The sequence below is a fragment of the Neofelis nebulosa genome, chromosome 6 (assembly GCF_028018385.1).
Source record: "Neofelis nebulosa isolate mNeoNeb1 chromosome 6, mNeoNeb1.pri, whole genome shotgun sequence".
In the NCBI taxonomy this organism is placed as follows: domain Eukaryota; kingdom Metazoa; phylum Chordata; class Mammalia; order Carnivora; family Felidae; genus Neofelis; species Neofelis nebulosa.
Genome location: NC_080787.1, coordinates 99,683,195 through 99,703,905, shown reverse-complemented (window position 1 = coordinate 99,703,905; position 20,711 = coordinate 99,683,195). Strand labels below are relative to the sequence as shown.

General features: G+C 39.9%; 1 protein-coding gene across 4 annotated transcripts in view; it reads right to left on the bottom strand.

Moving 5' to 3' along the window:
* CRYBG1 (crystallin beta-gamma domain containing 1) overlaps window positions 1-20,711 on the bottom strand; it is a 191,700-nt gene that overhangs the window by 24,318 nt on the left and 146,671 nt on the right. For all 4 annotated transcript variants that reach the window (XM_058734850.1, XM_058734847.1, XM_058734848.1 and 1 more), the window contains 9 exons: window positions 19,488-19,535; window positions 19,284-19,402; window positions 17,434-17,599; window positions 14,287-14,426; window positions 7,099-7,225; window positions 3,130-3,165; window positions 1,977-2,131; window positions 1,160-1,286; window positions 925-1,070 (listed from right to left, as the gene is read on the bottom strand). In XM_058734850.1, coding sequence (XP_058590833.1) covers window positions 925-1,070; window positions 1,160-1,286; window positions 1,977-2,131; window positions 3,130-3,165; window positions 7,099-7,225; window positions 14,287-14,426; window positions 17,434-17,599; window positions 19,284-19,402; window positions 19,488-19,535 — 1,064 coding nt within the window. The remainder of the gene's footprint in view (window positions 1-924; window positions 1,071-1,159; window positions 1,287-1,976; window positions 2,132-3,129; window positions 3,166-7,098; window positions 7,226-14,286; window positions 14,427-17,433; window positions 17,600-19,283; window positions 19,403-19,487; window positions 19,536-20,711) is intronic.

Below are 20,711 nucleotides of genomic sequence, written 5' to 3'. Positions count from 1 at the left end.
GCCACCCTAAAATCTGCCACAATGGCATAATCAGTATTATTTCAAAGTAAAGCCTGTGCAATAAAGACACTCAGACCCTCCTCTGTCTCCCTGAAAGCAGAGATAATAAATAATAAATAATAATAAACAAATCTCCCATGTGAAAGGTGTCCTCCCTGTACCAGGAGGTAGAGACACGCCTTCATCACCAGAGATAGGGACTTTAGAGCTGAGAAGACTGTATAAACAAACCTTGTTACTTTTTATCAATTTACTACATTAGACAAATTCTGTTTACAATTCCATACTAATTAAAGCTCCCAAACAAGTTTTATCCTGCCAATTCCTCACAAATGTATTGTCTTTCTGTCTAAAATATTTAAAACTCACCTGCCTCGGTCATTTCTTTGGGTCTCAGTTTCATTATTGGGCCTCCCTGAACATGTAATTAAACTTTGGTGATTTTTTTCTCCTGTTAATCTGTCTTGTGTCAATTTAATTAACAGAAGAATCTCGATGCGTAGAATAAAATTTTTCCTCCCCTGCAAGGACTGTAGGAAAATCAAATGGGACTTTATCCCAACCTCAGGTTTCTAGTGTTAAGATTATTTTTTATTTGATTCCCATCATAAGAAATCCAGGGAATCTTTCCATGCAGAATGGTAAGAGAAGTGCACCGGTGAATTTCTATCCTGAAACCCAAAAGTCTACTGCAATGTTACATGACACATGAAAAAAAGATTATATGAGAAAGATGTTAAAAAGCAGTTATGAAAATATTGTGGCAATACACATTAAATGACTGACTTAATGTTCAGTCATTGATATGTTTATTTCCTGAGTGCCTACTCTGTCAGAGATGCTCTGTCTCTGTCAGAGACGCTATTAGTTTAATACAACGCAAAGTAAAAATGGTTAAAACCCCGGTTGGGTTATTTCACTTACACTCCACTCAGTACATTAATAGACTGGGTCTTCAATCCATATCCGGTCTCCTTTAAGTTAGCAACAATTCCTAATACGTCAATACTGGAACCTTTGGATCCAAAGTTTTTTTCACTGTACATGATCATGTGAGCATTTGAAAAATCCTATTAAGAAAAAAAAATCAAAATTCAAAGGTTAGCCATTCATATTCAAAAAAGATCAAGTATTAGCCATTAGCTTTTCTTTAACTTACACCTAATATAGGTCGTAATGACTGAAGTTCTCCATTGTAACCTCCCCAATCTTTCCAGTCCTTGTACTCTCCTTCTTCGAGCAAATACTGATGACCTGTAAATCCAGGCTTCTCATAAGCAACCCAACTGCAAGAGAAAAAACATGAAGGAGCAGTAATCTTCGTCAGTGTTGAAATTTTTCCCATGTATATATCAGTTTCATTCACAAATACTAACAGTTATGAAGCTACACATAGACTCATGCATTATGACAATTGGAATTCTCCTCTAAAATTTAAGTGACTAATAGAATGGCCTCCTAAAGAATAACCTAAGAAACATACATTAATGTTCTGTAAAGGAGTGTAGGGAGTGTGTGTGTGTGTGTATGTGTGTGTGTGTGTGTTTAATAAGAAGACTCCAAAGAACTTCAGCAAAAAAACTGGCTAAACTTTCATCAAAGCATAATTAAAATATTATATATTTTTGGCTATGTACAAGACTTTTAAGTATATACTTCTAAAGGAAATATGTAAGATACATAAACTGCAAAATATCATAAAAAATAGAAAGCAAACTAACAGTTCAACAGTTTGGAGAATAATATTAATAAGATGTAGATTTGATCAATCTGGGCCAATTTATCAGTCTCGTGCAGCTGACTGACCCCAAACCACCACCTCGATCTGCTGTGTCAACTCCAGGTCAGAGTGGACTGAAAAGAACATGTCTGAAGTTCACTCTACCACACTATCTGTAATGGTTGGGGGTGGAGCATGTATATTACTCACTAAAACGATAAAAAAGAAACTCCTCAGGTTACTTCCATCTACTTACATTCCTCTCAGAACCTTCATCGACCCCACTGACATAAATGGCAAACTGTCATCAGTTATTCCTTCTGTTTCACCTGCTTCCGCCATAAACCTGCACATCTCTGTTTCTAGTTCCATACATTTTCCTTCAAAGAAAGGCTTTTCATAAATAACTACCTATAATAGAAGATATACCGGTAAGTGAAAGAGGTTAAAGGTTTTAACAGCTAAACTGAACGTTCAGTCATTTAATATCAATAACCCCTAGAACACAAAATGTTCTGATCATATTTTTTAAACTAAATAACAGTATCTTGTAATTTTAAAACTATGTTTTTAATGTTTATTTATTTTTGAGAGAGAGAGACAGAGCATGAGCAGGGGACTGGCAGAGAGAGGGAGACATAGCATCCAAAGCAGGCTCCAGTCTCTGAGCTGTCAGCACAGAGCCGGACGTGGAACTTGAACTCATCAACCAGGAGATCATGATCTGAGCTGAAGTCGAACATTTAACTGACTGAGCCACCCAGACAGCCCTAAATTTTTATCCTGATGTGGTGCAGCCCAAAGACAAGGTTCAAAAGACAGTTAATAAATAATTGGCTTAAAAAAATTGGTTTTTGTTCAATGTCTAGAACTGATATTTAGAATTTCGCTTAGGCCAAACTAAGGAACCAAGGATCCCACGTTGCTTTAAAAATGAAACAGGGGTGCCTGGCTGACTCAGTCTGTACAGCATGCGACATCTGATCTCAAGATCATGAGTTCAAGCCCCACAGTGGGCATGGAGGCTACTTAGAAAAAAAAACCAAGAAATATAAATGTGTCATAAATGTGCAAAGTAGAAATAGCAGAAAGAGCATGTTAGAGTAGCAGAAGGGGAGAACTTGTCTTGAAAACAAAGTTTTTTCCTGAGTAACTGGCAAGCTGCAGCAGGCCCCACAACTAGTAAACACAAACACAAATTATAAACTTAACACAACAATCAACCTTTTAAGCCATGGCTACACGTACTGTTAGCCAGTGTAAGTGCTCTAGGCTGAGGGACGGCATGTAAGCTGGGACAACTTCCTTTAGCTGCGGTTATGTTTATGGAGGCGGATGTGTAAAACCACACAAGCATCACCTTCATAGAGATGGAATGGGAATAAAATGTAAAATACATATATTTTTACCTTTGGATCTGTAGGGAATTCGACTTTACGTCCACCCTGAAAAGAAAAATAATACAGTAAGAAAACCGGTTTTTCATTGATAGATTACCATATATTACCCATGGTAGTTTATGGTAAGCCATGGAACCTCCCAGTGTGAGTGCATCTGGTTTAATTTATGTTGCGACAGTTCTGATGTCACCAACCATGCAGATGAAGAATGAGGAAGACAGTGTAGAGCAGAGGTGGTCTATAAACTGAATCTGTGAGTTAGGTTATGTTTTTGTTATACTAATAAGCTGTGTTTGTTTGTTTGTAATTCAGAAAATGTCTCATAAAAATAGACATTTCTCATTTCTCTGAAAAAGCAGTCCTGGGGCGCCTGGGTGGTTTGGTTGGCTAAAGCATCTGACTCCTGATTTCAGCTCAGGTCAAGGTCTCACAGTTTGTGAGATTGGGCCCCCGCTTGGGATTCTCTCCCTTTTCTCAAAATAAATAAACAAACAAACAAACAAACAAACAAAAAAAGATCGGGGCACCTGGGTGGCTCAGTCAGTTGAGCATCTGACTTCGGCTCAGGTCATGATCTCAGTTTGTGTGTTCAAGCCCTGCATTGGGCTCTGTGCTAACAGTTCAGAGCCTGGAGCCTGCTTTGGATTCTGTGTCTCCCTTGCTCTCTGTCCCTCCCCCGCTTACACTCTGTCTCTCTCTCGAAAATAAATAAAACATTTTTAAAAAGTTAAAAAAATAAATAAAGATCAAGAATCTTGGAAAATGAAAAAAAAAAAAAAAAAAGCAGTCCTAAGACCTGACATGTCTGGACGCAAATTCTCACAGGCAGCAACCCTCATCTTGTGCACTTACTAATTCTCCACTGGGCTTTTCCTCTAGCCAGGACTTGAGCCTGGTTTGTCTGTCTCTACCACTCAACTCAGCTCAACTCCCAGCCACCCTCACTCATGTCTAGTTGCTGCCTGGCCCCTGGAGGCGTTTGATTTTGCAACCCATGGCTTACAAAACTGTTGAGTTCACACAAGTTCACAACAGGCTCTGCAGGCCTCTTGAAATAATTAGGTGAACTGCAGATAGAATTTAAAATAGCCCAAAGGACGGGTCTGAGGGGAGTTATTATACTTTTATAATAAACAGTTGTTGTAAGTAACCAAAAACTCACTAAAAATAAGCCACAGGAAAAGGTATTACACAGAAATAACAAACAGGGTAGGGTGTTAAAATCAGCAGCGGGAAAGTCAGGAGAATATTTTCCATGAATATAGAACAGCTTTTTTTGCATTTATTTTTTAAGTTTTTATTTATTTTGAAAGAGAGTGGTGGAGGGGCACAGAATGCAAGAGAGACAGAGAGACAGAATATGAATGAATGAATCCCAAGCAGGGATCCTGCACTGTCAGTACAGAGCCCAATGCATGGCTTGAACTCACAAACCATGAGATCATGACCTGAGTCCAAGTCAGACACTTAATCGACTGACCACCCAGGTGCCCCTAGGACAGCTTTTTTGAAAGTGCAGCGAAAGATGCTCAAATGCACCAAACGAACTGTAATTTTAAGGGAAATGTTGCTGATTTTATCACCAAACCAGAGCTTAAAGAACCTAGTGCAGTAAATAGTCCCTCGTTATCTGCATTTCCACTTTGCACAGTTACCCGCTGTCAATCGAGGTTTTAGAAGCAGATGATCTGTGGGGAATAAGCTTAGGAATTCCCTGAGCGTGCACTGATGGGTTAACAAGGCATAAAGAATTAGAAAGCCATAGGATGAACACACCCAAGTTTGAGTACACAAGATTAGGTAAAGGGGGCAAAAGCCCCCAGTATAGGACAAAGGTATAGGAATAGGAAATCTCGGGATGAAAACATCCAAGATGAGGTAAACAAGATTAGGTATTCAGGGTGGAAATGCCCCCTAATTTAGTACAATAGCAGAAAGCTGCTTTACAGGAAGGCAGGACCAAATTAGGTAAACAGGTAAATAGGGCTATAGACTGCGGTGAAGTCGCCCTGAGAGGAGCTAATTAGCAAAAGAAAGGCGCCTTGTTGACCCTGAGGTAGCAGGTTCTGTCTTTCTGGTCCCTTAGGCCAGTTTAGGTAAACAGAGGTGGGGCCTCACAGTGCTGTCAACAACCTTCTGCCCAACCACGGCCAGGATTTTGTTTGGTATTGACCCAAACCCCCAACACGGCATATCTTCAAACCCCCTTTCCCTCCAGCCCACGAGTTAATGTTCACGATTTCATTGTTTCTTTGTGCACGTCCATCACCATGTTTGTAAGCCTTCTGATCCTAATAAAAACGGAGTAAGGACCCATACTCAGGGCTCTTGTCTTCTCCCAGACATTTCCTCTCTTGCATTTTTAATCCTGCGTTCTGCTTTCTTGCTGTACAAGAAAGAACTCCAGACCCAGGATCTACGACAATGATCCTCCTCCTGACATACTGTGTCACAATGCCACCTATGTCACTCATCTCACTTCATCTCATCCATCACACAGGCATTGCCTCATTGTGCCTTGTCACCAGAAGGGCAATCATAGTACAATAAGATATTTTGAGAGAGAGACCACACTCACATAACCTTTGTTGCAGTAGATTATTATACTTGTTCTACTTTATTATTAGTTACTGTTAATAATATTAGTTAAATTAGTTACTGTGCCTAATTTACAAATTATAATTTATATTTATATTATAAATTATATGTATAAATTATATAAATTATAATTTACAAGTTAAACTTTATCATATATACATAGGAAAAAGACATAGTTTATATAGGGTCTGGTACTATCCAAGGTTTCAGGCATCCACCAGGGGTCTTGGAAAGTATCCCCTGTGGATAAGGGGGGAGGGGGAAATACCCTAAGCACCCTCTTCAAAAGTATCTCTAATGCCATAAACTTCACAGTTTTGTAAATTATTTAAAACAGCCTTCAAAGCCTGGGACAATTCTTTCATATCTTCACGAAACTAAACTTTGTTCTTTGAAAGTGAATTTTACAAACAAACCATTTATAATGTAAAAGCATCTATAATTCAAATGAGTTTTGCGTGGAGACCAACAAACATGAGGTAATTAAACCACAGGTTTCAGCAGGAGGGGTAAAATTAACATAAAAATGATCTTCATTGGCTTCCTAATTTGTTTCAAACTGACTCAAGACAGCTGCAAATTGCAGCTTCAAAACCTTGTTCTTAACGAGAGCCTCACTCCTATGGGTAGTTGGGGAGTGCCTACTGCCGATGAGCACACACCGTGCTCCGTGTGGGGACAAGACAGGTGCAGCCTGGATCCTCCCAAGGCTTAGAGTCTAGCCGAAGAGACCAAAAGAACCAGACAAATACAGGGGGAGGCCGGAGGAAGCACAGGCTCCTTTCTAAGGCAGATGCTTGGGAGGACAACGTTCAGACATCCAGCCCCAGGGCCCCCAAAGCTGCCACCCAGCCTAGCCTCTGGTGGCTACAATGGGGGTGGTCCCCAACATGCCCTGGCCTCCCTCAGTTCCGCCCTGGCTCACGCAGAGCATCCTCTGACATCTCCATTGGACACCGTCCTGCTTGGTTGTTAAGAGCCAACTTGATTTAGCACAAAGTGCTAATTATCCGCCTTCTCTGTCACATCACCCACAAGTTGGACTTCATCTGTCCTTCCTGTTTTTCCACAAACGTTTGATCCTACATTTTCTTCACTTCTGAAACCTACCCTGGGCTGAAGCCTTGTACACACACCCGCGGCTCTGCACGGCTGAGAATGCCTTGAAGGCAAAGAACATGGGCTTAGCCACATTTTTTTTCATCTACAGCAACCAGCAGGTTATCCTTTCTATTATTTCTATCAAGCAATATGTTCCCTCTACTATAGATTTGTGTTTTTAAAAGTCTGTTTATTGCTTCAAAGTCACAGCCTGTGAACCATCAATGTCAGGCTGACAAAAAAATCACGGACTCCAAGAACATTTTGTTAGATTTTTACCATTTTCAGAGGCCGCATGGATCCAATGTATGCTTCTTCTGTATCCCAGAAGGATAAGTTGGGGTACTCGCCAGGTTCCAGGATAAAAGGCACACCCTGAAATCCAGGGTCTTCATAAATCAGCCACCTAAGCAAGTATCAAGGAGGAAAAGAGAGGACTTGTCATTTGTTTCAGTGGCACACAGGACCCCACCGAGAAGAAGGGAAAAGAACAGGACGATGTATATCCAGACCATGTACAGTTCCACTCAGATATCAGAGCAACGTTAGATTCAAGGAGGAGTATGCCATTACATGCGCCTGTCCTTGATCTTTTACTGGTCTCCTGGTGGTTTTGTCCACTTATTTTAATTTATATTATGAATTGCTTCAGTGCAGATCTATATCACTTCAAGTAATAAAAGTAGTGATTTTGTAACACTGTATGTATTTAGAGGGGCCCAACATAGGAATCCCAAGCTTTGTTTTAAAAGGCAACATCTCAGGGCGCCTGGGTGGCTCAGTCGGGTGAGTGTCCGACTTCGGCTCAGGGCATGATCTCAGGGTTTGTGGGTTCGAGCCCCGCATCGGGCTGTGTGCTGACAGCTCAGAGCCTGGAGCCTACTTCGGATTCTGTCTCCCTCTCTCTCTCTACCCCTCTCCCACTCGTTCTGTCTCTCTGTCTAAAAAAATAAATAAAACACTTAAAATAAAAAATACAAAATAAAAGGCAACATCTCATTTGTAACCAAAGAATCGGATGTCCCACCTACTCATTTGTCACAGTGCCCAAAACTAACAACAGGTAACATCTACCTAGAGCTTGCAAGAAATGCCACCTGGAATATCATCCAATCCGCACAACAATGCCGTGACGAAGGAACACTCCTGTCCCCATTTTACAGAAGAGGTGAAGTAAACTGTCCAGGGCCACACAGCTGCAAGTATCAGATGCAGGGCTGATCCAAGCCAGGCTCCTAGTCATTTTTTGGTAGCAATTTTTCTCATTCCAGAAAGTGCACATAATTCATGCGTTTTACAAGGACTCAGGATCGTCACTGTGAGCAGGACAGTGCACAGTGGTACCCTGGGGTCTTTGAAGGTCTGTAAGCCTGCTTGTTCCCAGGCCCAAAAGCTTTTTGAGTTCTTGAATCTGATTTTTATGGCTTGTCAATACCACACCCTCTTATCAGGCTTGTCAGCTGTCACTTCTGCTGCAGTCAGGGAAGAAGCAGCCCCACCCTCCCCTAATGTGCTAGAAACCAGGAAACCAGGAAACCAGAAAACCATGCCTGTTAGCACTGCCCCTAAAGGCTGTGCAGTCTTAACACTTTCCTAGTCCCTGGGAGGTTCTGGGAAGATGAGATAGTAGAGAAGTGACTTTTACCTAAGAGAGTTCTTAATACGCCCCCTTTATACACAAATACAGAACTCTTGGTGACCACTTATCCTCTCCTAATCTTTATTAGTCTCACTAAAAGAGTCCTAGCTGGGGTATTCCAGGTACCCCAGAACACCATACCAAGGAGAAAATGGCTGCAAATAAAATCTTTTACCAGCAAAATGGGCCTCATTCACCCTCTTTGCTTTCTTCTGGCCCAAGGCACATTTTAGATGACGGGTTTTGTTAAAGATTCCCTTGGATAAATCAGTAACTTCTCTAGACTCACTAATCATACAGGGATTTACAATCAAAATCCTACTGAAGACCTGTCAATACACACACACACACACACACACACACACACACACACACACACACGTTGACAGACTGAGTGGTGTATGTGTGGGGATGAAAACTAATCCACATTGTTAGAAGTCAGGATGGTAGTTATACTGGGGGTATGTTCTAGAAATCCACAAATACTGGTTCTATTTCTTGATCTACATGATGTTTATACTTTGAAAATTCACTCAGGTTATACACTTATGATTTATTGTGCATTTTTTGGTACAAATCTTGTTACATACACGTCAATAAAAAATTAAGAGGAAAAAAGGCTTATCTTTTAAAAAATTAGCACTGCAAGGACCCTAACCCATAAGAAAGCAGAGGCTAAGACTGGGGTCCTTTACAGCTCCCTACATTTGAAGCATGACAGGTAAGGATGCATTACATATTTTTTAGAGCTCAAACCTCACACATGCACACCACACACTGATTTCACGCCCTAACTAAATAATGGTGGTTCATCAAAAATGTTGCTATTAGGCTAATGACTCCTCCCGACTGAATGGTGGAATTTTCTGTAAACTCCATGGATGGCTCACAAACAAGTGATGGTGAGATCCTGAAATACTGCTGACCACGGTACCCTATCACGAAGCCTTTCCTTCTGTAGTTGGAGTGAGGGGTTTTATTCATCTGATACTAAACATTTCACTTTTCTTGAAGCATGTGATTTAGTTACATAATATGTATAGAAGGAAGGTAATTTTGGGTAAAGGGGAATTTGTAAGAAAAAAAAAAAACTGAACACAAACTGATACACTTGAAAAGACTTCCTCAGTGAGCACGAAGGGCCTGTTAAGAAACTTAAACCCACACTTATGAATGTTGGGCAGACTCTGAAATCTGAAAACTCATACACAGAGCATGATTCATTTTTCCTAAATTCTATTCCAACAAGATACGTTATTCATGAGGCCATCGGGAGAGGGGGAAACTATCTTCAGGCAGTGTCAGTGTTATTTCAGTTTCTAAAGGCACTCTTGTTTTCCCATGTACTTAGGTAATGAGCTTTTACCTACATTATGAACAAGCAGTATAACTATAAAGTAGGAGCTTTTTAAAAAACCATAAATGTTATTATGTCAACAATATCCATTTGTATGTTTACAATGACTATGTATATATTGATTAAAAACATGTAATTATTCTTTTAGAAATACCCTTTAAAAAAATACCCTTTAGCCACACAAGAAAAATAGGTCTTCTCAGGGCACCTGGGTGGCTCAGCTGGTTGAACATCCAACTTTGGCTCAGGTCATGATCTCCCAGTTCATGGGTTTGAGTTCCGTGTTGGGCTCTGTGCTGACAGCTCACAGCCTGGAGCCTGTTTCAGAGTCTGTGTCCCCCTCTCTTTCTGCCCCTCCCCTGCTCACACTGTCTCTGTCTCTCTCAAAAATAAATAAACATTAGAAAATTTTAACAATTAAAAAAATTGGTCTTCTCTTGCTCACCTTTTTTTTTTTTTTTAAGTTTATTTATTTTGAGAGAGAGAGAATCTTAAGCAGGCTCCATGCTCAGCGTGGAGCCCAACACAGGGCTTGATCCCCTGAACTGTGAGGTCATGACCTGACCGGAAATCAAGAATTGGATGCTTAATCGACTGAGCCACCCAGGCACTGGCTTGTTCACTCATCCTTAAGCCAAAAAACAGTATTTCCATCCAGATCCTAAGTCTTATCTCCAGACATGGCTACACGTGAACGTTGGCTATTTACAGAAACCAACTGGAAACTCAAAAGATTAAATATGAATGTGCCGAATCTGAGATTTTTCTAAAGAGGGTGAGCTATGGCTCTCAAAGGGAAAAAGGTCCCTTTACAGTCAAGAGTTGTAGGAGGCACCAACCTAACCAGAAAAACAAACTCAGCATCGTTAATGGGAAGCTGGGTAGCACTGCCTCCTTTTGTGAGATAACAGGCAGATGTGGCACTACCTTTGTGAAGGACCCTTTCCAATCCGCATGTGACCATACCTCTAGACCCAACCCCTACTATGCAGAAAACTCAGGCAATACAGCAACAAGTCAAATGATTTGAGGAAACGCTCAGAGATGAAACTAGATTGTGGCATATTTCCTACGACAGCAGACCTAAATACTGCAGGGACTGATACTATAGGGTAAAACTGTAAAATGAGGGTATGAGAAAAACGCAAAATTCCAGAGCGAGGTTACATGTATGGAGGAGTCAGGCCAATGGGACCAGGGCTGGGGACGGTGAGTGGACACCATGCTAGGTCGGTGGTAGGCACACAGGGATAGGTCTTATTACTAGGCTTCATAATTCACACATATATATCTTCTTCTGTATATAGCAAATATTTCATAATAAAATTCATCAAAGAATATCTGGCCGTTAAAAACTGTCTCTTGAGTTCAGAACAGCAGCATTTTAGTGCCAGTTATGCTAAAAATTAATCCTAAATTTGAGGAAATGACTAAAGCCAGTCTTCCTTAGTTAAACAAGGAAACAAAGAGCATTGTGGAATACATGCTCTTTATGCTCCTGATAAAGTTCCAAAATTCTTTATTAGAACTATACCCCCTCAAAAGAAATCTACCCCCTGCCAAGAAGATATACCCTCACCTCTGGGAGGATGGGTACTAGCATTAGCCAGGTATTAAAACAAAGGTTTAAAAACAAATTCTACTCAACAGAATCTGAAAGAAGATTTTAGAAATTATTCAATTTTCCAGGTAAGAATTTGGCAAGCAAAACCCTTATTTTGTGTAGGTGTAGAAGAGTTTAACCCACAGTAAATAGGTTTTCGGATAAATCTCCTAACGGAATCTAAGGAAACACTTCTCTTACGTCAGTTCAGGGGACCAGTGCACCAACAGAAGCAAAATGAGCTCAGGTACTTATCAGTTGAATTCTCCCAACCCATCAAGACTCCCCTTGGAGATCTATAAAAGTACTAATGACCTGTTCCCAAAGCCAGCCAACCAAGTTCAACGACCCCACCCCAACTTTGAACTGACATCCAAAGTAGCTTTCTATTATCCTAACGGCAATAGAAATGAACAGCCAAAAAAAAGAGGTCTGTCACCACACAAGCCATCATAAACTGGATGCTACGGCAGGTTTGGGACTCCCCCTCTGTGAGACAAGTTAAACTTACTGTGAAGTAAGAGACCTTACTTAGATGTAGCTCATTATGCTTCAACAGAGCCCAAGCCTGAGTCATGAAACCGTCCAGACACAGAGATTAAAATATTATGGCAGACGCCTATTTCATTCTTTTCTAAGGAAAGTGGTTGCTCTCAATTTCACATTAATACTTTGAGAAAAAAGATCTACAGATCTCTTTGATGTAGGAAAAAAATTAAAGGCGCGAAGATGAAGACCTTTTCTTTTGTTTAGCTTCCTCCTTTTTTTCCCAACCACTAAATATAAACAAGCCCAAGGCTCAGATGGCTTCTCTACTCCCTTTGAGATCTATCCAGTGCATGACTGAAGTACCTTCTCTGTGCTGAGGACTCTTGAATTTCTATCTCCAGCCTCCCTCTGGAACCCCAGTCCCCTGTATCCAGTCACCTTCCTGTCCTCTTACTTGGATGTACAGTTGGCACGACCAGCTTCACCTCTTTACAACTGAACTCCTGTTTTCTCCATCCCAATAAATGCTGGCGTCCCAAAGCCTAGATATTTCTCAGCCCCTCACACCCCACATACAATCTGTCTGTAAATGGTGACAGTTCTACCATGAAAATGTATCCAGAATCTGACCACTTCTCACCAGCACTAAGCCACCAAAACCTCTTGCCTATATAATTGCAACTGCCTCCTAATTGGTTTCTTTGTTTCCACTCGTCTCTATTTCTTTTTTTTCATTTGAGAGAGAGAGAGAGAGAGAGAGAGAGAGAGAGAGAGAGAGGAAGAAAGAGCACTAGCGTGCATGCATGAGAGGGGTAGGGGTAGGGGCAGAGACAGAGGGAGAGAAAGAATTTTAAGCAGTCTCTGCACTGAGCACAAAGCCTGACAGAACTCCATCTCATGATCCTGAGATCGTGACCTGAGCTGAAATCAAGAGTTCGGATGCTTAACTGACTGAGCCACCAGGTGCCCTCCACTCTTGCCTCTTTACAGTTTATTTTCTACATAGTGGCTAGAGTGAGCTTTCTAAAGAACAAGTTAGATCAAAATGATCACCATGTCACTTGGAGTAATCTAAAATCCCTCCCCAAACCAGACAGGACATGAGGCCTCTCTCCCATCCCAGTCCTCCTAGCTCACTCGTCTCTAGCCACCTTGACCCCCTAAGTGGTTCCCCAAACACACCCAGCAGGGTTTCACAATGGCTTCCTGCCTGGGACACGCCCCCAGAGCCTCCCTTCTCAGACATCCCAAGGGCTGACTCCGTCCCTTCCTTAAAATATCACCAGAGACCTTAACTGACCATCCTTCTAAAACAGCATTACTGCTGTTTCTCGGATTCGTGTTTCTTGTAGTATTTCCTATCTGACCCGCTACACAGGTATTGTTTTTTGCATATGCCATTGACAAAAACTTTTGAGCCTTCTCTGAATATACGAATATTTATAAATTATATATGTTATCACTGAATACATTATGAATAGAAAACATACATAACAATAAAATCTTAAAAGGAGGAGATTTTAAATGAAATGGAGGGCACCTGGGTGGCTTGGCCGGTTGACCATCTGACTCTTGATTTCGGCTCAGGTCATGAGCTCACAGATCGTGGGTTTGAGCCCCGTGTCCACTAATAGTGCAGAGCCTGCTTGGGATTCTCTCTCTCCTTCTCTCTCCACCCCTCCCCTGCTTGCTTTCTCTCTCTCAAAAATAAAGTAACATCAAAAAATGAATGCATGAAAGAAATATAGAGAAGCTTCAGTGTGTTTTCTTGCATCTCAGTGGATGTCTTTCCCATGCCCTGGGCTGTTTGCTCCACTTCAGAGACCACGACACTCGATACTCGGGACTGCCGCCTGCACTTTCTGTCCTAATTCCCCCCATCTGAGATATTCCCCACTTCCTTCAAAACACTCTTGCAGTTTCCTGCAATTTGTGAAACCAACCTCGTAAGGGCTCTGGACAGCATTGTGTGAAAATGTTCAAGGAAGTCAAGTACCATGTGTGTTGGCCTTGGAGGGCCTCCTGAAGTATCAGGAACACATGCTTTGAATTACCTCCTTTGAATTACCATGAAGGCAAAATCTGTTACACAGCTCGGAATGAATCAGGTTCCTCTGTGATAAGGAAATCCCAACATTAAAAACGCAGTTTTTTCCTCCCCTGCACTTCCTCCAAGAAATCGTTATTGTTTAGAAGAGAGCTGAACCATAGTGACATAGGTACAAAAGAAGCAGAATTTTATGTGCCATCTGGAAAAAAAAAACCCTTTTAGTCGATCATCACTTAACAGGACAACAAATCAGAGAGTAACTTAAGTCCTTCCAATAGTACACTCACAAAAACACTTCATTAAAATTGCATCTGAAATAAAATACTCACGTGCCCCAGTGTACTTTAATGGAACAAGTCTTCTGCATGATACCGAACCCCTGCATCTCTTCAGTGTCGTCAAAGTAGGAATTTAGGAGTCCTAACCCTTCTGGTTCAGTAAATAAGTCAATCTGACTAACTCTGTAATCCTGAAGGAAGAAAAAGAAGTACGCGTATACGATAGTAATTACAGCATGTACTTAACTCTACAATAAGCTCGTTCTTTTTTTTAAATAATTAAAATAAACTTTAAATATACACATACATTTCACAGAGCACCTGCCATTTATCCCTTCCCTGTTTTCACCCATGACTTAATAATATGTGGTCTTTTGGGGCAGCCATGTTGCTTTGGCCATATACCTCAGCAAAGATCCCCATAAATGTTCTGGAACATATTTATTCCTCTCATCCTCACTGAAAACACTGCTTGGCTTTCCTTGGTGACAGGAGTTTTAGTTGCTCTCCTCAGAAGTGACCATCCAACTCCAGAGGCTCTAGAGTCCATAGAGGGACTGCATTTGGAGCCTTCCTCAACTGCCGTTTTGTGCCTATGAACAAACCCCTTATGGTAACTCTCCTTGACTATGATCAAAGCTCTACGATGGTGGTTTGGTCTAAGTTGTTAAAGCAAAGGTACACATTTATGACTGTGGTCACTGTTCCATGTCCTGCCCAGCAAACATACTTCAAAAGGCCTCTCCTGGCTGAGTGCCTAAGTGCTAATCAAACATTTATTGAACTCTAATCTTGCTGAGCTAGGTGAACTGAGATACAGAAGAAATGACACTTAGGTTGGCTCAGGGGAGGCTCTTTTAAACATAACCAAAAGGAACAAATTTAATGCACTAAAAAGGTGACCCTCTTAACTATGCAGTGACTTATGTTCATGTTTAAGCAACCACAATCCGTTGAAAAAAAAAAAATCGTAATGTATCAGGAGTCATAAGTGTCCCTACCCTTTAACATGACACCATTCAGAAAAATTCACCCTAATTAAATAAATCAGAAATTTATAAATGATTAAATGCACAAAAACGTTCATACAGCATTGTTTAAAATAGTAAAAAACTAAAAACAACCAATTCCCACAAAAAGAAGGTAAAATGAATGATGGTACATCATTTCATGGAAACCTCAAACCATATAATACGTAACATGAAAAGCATTAAGTGCATTAAGTTGGCTCTTACCAGGCAAGATAGGAGGCGCCTCTTTACCAATATGCTTCACTGCCTTTATTTACCCTCCGGCTCTGGAGAGCACCTGAACCCTCACCCACCAGATTCTGACACCGTTGCACCTCACTAAGAGAGGTCACCAAAGGGAGTGTGATCTTCAGGAAAATTATATATAGAGAGAAAAAGGATTGCCAACCACAGTTTTAAGTGAAAAAAGGAAAACAGCACTGTACCTGTATCATGATTATAACTACAGAAAATGGAATATGGCCAAGATGGAGCAGGGAATTTAGAATAATTACGAGAAAATATCTCATGATGGTGGGATTGGGGTGATAGGTTGAAACATTGCTTTATAACCAGTATTATTTGAGCAATAAATAAAAAGGGCAGGTTAATTATCCCATGACTATAACATTTGATTTTTAATTAAGAATATTTATTTTTGAGAGAGACAGAATGTGAGCGGGGGAGGGGCAGAGAGAAAGGGAGACGCAGAATCCGAAGCAGGTTCCAGGCTCTGAGCTATCAGCACAAAGTGGGGCTAGAACTCACAAACTGTGCGATCATGACCTGAGCAGAAGTCAGACGGCTCAACCGACTGAGCCACCCAGGCGCCCCTGTCTATCACATTTTAAAATGGGGTTCCTCAATGTTTTAAGGTTTATCACATTACATACTTAAAACTATTAAAAGATAAATCACTTAGAATACCAATGATCATTGAAGTCACTCAGAAATGTTGATTTAAGAAACAAGTGATATTTCCCTCTGCCAAAAGCTGTTACTCATTCTTACTCATTCTCATTTTGTAACATTCCTTATCTCCCTACGGCACCCTAATGCCCATCTGTTACACAAATGGGGTTTTAATTTTCCACTTGGAAGATACCATTAACTACATTTTTAAAGGTAAAGAATCATCAAATTCCAACCGCCACAAAGACAGACAAATACAACTTCCTCATCAACAGATAAGGAACCAAGACATTTTACCCAGTCCCTAAAGTGACTTTAAGTACCTACTGTTCTTAAACCCACATGAAATCCCAGAGTTGAACTATCAACTGAATTATTTGGGGATTATTTATTTTTCCAAAATAAAATTTCTGTAAGCCACTCAAGGTAATCAGAACTCACACAGCAACTGGGCACCTGGGTCGCTCACTCAGTTAAGCATCTGACTTCGGCTCAGGTCATGATCTCAAGGTTCGTGAGTTTGATCCCCGTGTGGGGCTCTGTGCTGACAGCTCAGAGCCTGGAGCCTGCTTGGGATTCTGTGTCTCCCTCTCTCTCTGCTCCTCCCCCACTCACGCTTTCTCTCTCTCAAAAATAAATAAGCATTAAAAAATAACAATAAAAAAAATAACTCACACAGCAACCAAAACACTAAGTAAAAGAAAAACTTACTCATATAGAATTCATCAAAATCAGGTTATTAAGTAAAATACATTTGGAGATGGGGATGGGGGACAGGAGTAAGAAATCAATCTTCCAAATTCATCATGAAAAAAAAAAGACTAATCAATTAGAATGTTTCTTCTAATTCATTTCAAGTGTACAAATGTATGGAAAATATATCCATGGAGCACCAATCAACTGTTTTTCCCATTCACTTATGTCATAAAGCGAATTCTTCTCTCAAAGTAAGTATCATCCTTGGCATTCAATAAATACTTGCTGAATCAGGGGCGCCTGGGTTGCTGAGTCGGTTAAACATCTGTTAACCGGTTCAGGTCGGTTTAGCTCAGATCATGACCTCATGGTTCGTGAGTTTGAGCCTCGCATAGGTCTCTGTCCTGACAGCTCAGAGCCTGGAGCCTGCTTTGGATTCTGTGTCTCCCTCTCTCTCTGCTCCCCCCCACTCACGTCTATCTCTCAAAAATGAATTAAATAAATAAATAAATAAATAGATAGATAGATAGATAGATAAATATTGGCTGAATCAGTGGATTCTGGTTTTCCCATAACCTACCTGGACTACATGTCTGAGTGAACCAATCACCACAGGCTTAGCAGACTCTGCCTCCTCGTTTCCTTCCAAAGTATCTTCTATACACCAGAGACCAGAGAGTTCCAATTCTCCTTCTTCTAAGGGAATGGAGTGCCCTTCAAAATTTGGTTTCTCATACAAAATCCAACTAAGAGTAAAACACAGCAAAACTATTAGCTACACTTGATGAGGTTTTGATAACTCAAATATTCTAGCTAATAGCCTCTCCCCCCATCCACCCTGCTCTTCTCTCCCTCTCCTCCCCTTCTCTTCTCTCTCTCACAATATACACCGCAGCCAGTTATTATATATATTTTGTGGAAATTCTCCGGCAGTTAAGATGTATAAACTCTCCCTAAAACTAAACTTATTGGGCATAATTAAGCCTCTGATAATTGAAAAACCATATCAGGATCTAAAAGAACTTTTGACTGTCGATACGAACATTGTAGAGCCACTAATGTGCTACAGAATTGTCAGTTAGTGAACAGTTGTAAATGGTACTACATCAGATAAATGGACTTTTCTTATAATGCTTTTTTCTCCTTATACATGTAGAAGATATTGCTCTTAGAGGGATTTTTACTTATATTTTAGAGCCATATCAATGGGTATATTGATATAAAGTAATATATGTTAATGGAAAGCATTTTAAAATTCCCCTTCCAAACAACAAACATCCAAACACTAAGGAAAATCTCATTTAATATAGGACAGTGCTGCTCTTAGATGCTTATACTTTTAAAAGAGAAGCCAACAAAAGTTGGGGGAAAAAAAGCACTAGCATATTAAAAATAAAATTGTTAGAAAATTTGTCTTTAGCCGTATTTTTAGTCGTCAAATTTAAGAACAACACCTAATTGTAGTTTTGTAATGAATGCGTTGAATATATAGAAAAATATTAAAATATTTAAAACCTAACAGGAAAGATGTTGCATATTTAATCAAAGAGAAAACAAACAAAAACCCTAACTAGTTTTTTAGACCACAATTGTCTAAAGCCCAACCACATTTCAAAAAAGTTTATAGATAGGTACCAAAGATAAGTATTTATGCCAGATAAGTGATTTATTAAAAATGCCTTTTCTTAATTCAACTTCCTGTGTATTTCCTAGAAGCCATCAAGCTGGTAAATAATTTTTTCACCAGTTCCTTTAATCAAAACCACCTGTTGCTGAAAAGTTGAAAAATAAATTTTAGGTTAGTCATCCAAAATGTCTTTTCTTATAGGATATTTAATATTATACCCACATGACTACTGAAGTTCTTACCAATGTCTCTGAAAATTCATAAACCAGAAGTGTTAGTGTGGACTCTGATGTGCATTAGTCCCAGCAGTGTGAAATGAGGATATATGGGAAAAGAAAGCTGTACATAAATAAGGCATCACCTCTATAAATCAGAAACGTGGTTAAAAACCGTAATATCTTAGGGGCACCTGGGTGGCTCAGTCAGTTAAGCGTCCAATTTCAGCTTAGGTCATGATCTCACAGTTGGTGAGTTCAAGCCCCCCCATTGGGCTCTGTGCTGACAGCTCAGAGCCTGGAGCCTGCTTCGGATTCTGCGTCTCCCTTTCTCTCTGCCCCTCCCTGGCTTGTGCTCTGTCTCTCTCTGTCTCTCAAAAATAAATAAATGTAAAAATAAAAAATAAATAAAAAATATTTAAACACCATAATTTCTTACATATGAATTTCTTTTACTACTAAGACTAGTATTTTCTGCCCTTTACATTGCTAAAGGCATAATTTTAAATGAGTACTGAAGACCAAAAAGGTAATTAAAAATGTAAAACACAAACCCTCTAAGTCAGGAACCCAAAGTGCCCTTCTTACCATCCTCTGACGACCTTGACGATTACCACTGGAGAGAGGCTCCAAGAGGTACAATCCTCAATGTCACCGAAAACTTCAATGCACTCCTCAGAGACATCTGGGTCCCTGTAGATCACTACCTATAAGAAAAGGAGAGTGGCAGCACAGGATTGGACGTTATCAGACTAAAATAAAATCTAGGCTAGAAACGGAACATCGTCTTACCTTTCCAGGCCGGGGATTGATTTTATTAGGAACACTTCCTCTAAGTGTCTGTAATCAGATGAACAAAAACACAAGAAATTAAACTTTGTGTAAAAGTCTTCAGAGTTTCTCCACCCATGATCCTTTAAGTAAGATCATGTTTTTGCCTCACAATTTATCAGTTTTGAAGCAGTGCACCTTGATCTGTGCCAAAGCTGTACTGAAGTGCTCTTTGAGTCTACACTATTAAATTAAGAGATCTTTTTCTCCTCTAACTGAATGTGCCATTTCAATTTCTCATTTAAACAGGTAGAATATTTCTACCAATTTAGAAAATTCAGGGCCCAAGAGCCAGACCTTATATCAGTCCACAGAATAAGAATTCAGCTAAGAAATTATAATTCAGATGATCTCTGCACAATCTCAAGAGAAATTATAAAGTATTAATTATGTATCTAGAAGAAGCATCAGTTTTAAGTGTTTATATACTTACTTACCCAAATCTATAAATACTGTCTTTTCACAGTAACATCTTATCACATAACAAGTATTAGTCTACATAAAAGGGGGTTTATGGTATATACCACAAAGTATATTACACACAGTATACTGAATCCTCCCTTTTTGATGGACAAAATACATTTTTTATGACTCTAAAATTAATCATTTTCAAGACGAGCTGACAAGACCAGTAAAACCAGAAATGCATAATAAAAATAGTAATTACACATGAAAAAATATTATAAAACATGAACTACTTTCAATGCTGACCAGGATGCTTATTTTAAGGACTGCCTTTGATCTGATCACTCTTGCACCACGGCACAGGAAAGCATGCCAAAGACCACAAGAAGGCCTGAGGAGAGCATTATTAGAAATCCAAACGGCATATACTTATTTATATATACACATTAGAAGTAGATAAGCTGAAGACAAAGCCTGAAATTTAAAACAAAATTCAGGTAAGACAATAAAGACAGAATAGTTATAGAATAAACAAAGCCCAAGACCTACGGAAAAACAAAAAATAAAATTTTTTAATCATAAAAAGACCTAGAGAAAGTATAAAGCACTTCGTCTGCTTCTCCTTTTTACTTGATTTGGCGTGATTTTTCAAGAGATTCCAGAGGGAAACTGTGTATTCTGTTGTCAGACTCACCAGACTGCTGTCAGATAAGAGAAGTGATCAAAGAATGATTAAAAAGAGAAAATAAGGCTGGAATGAATGGGAAGTAGACCAGTGGA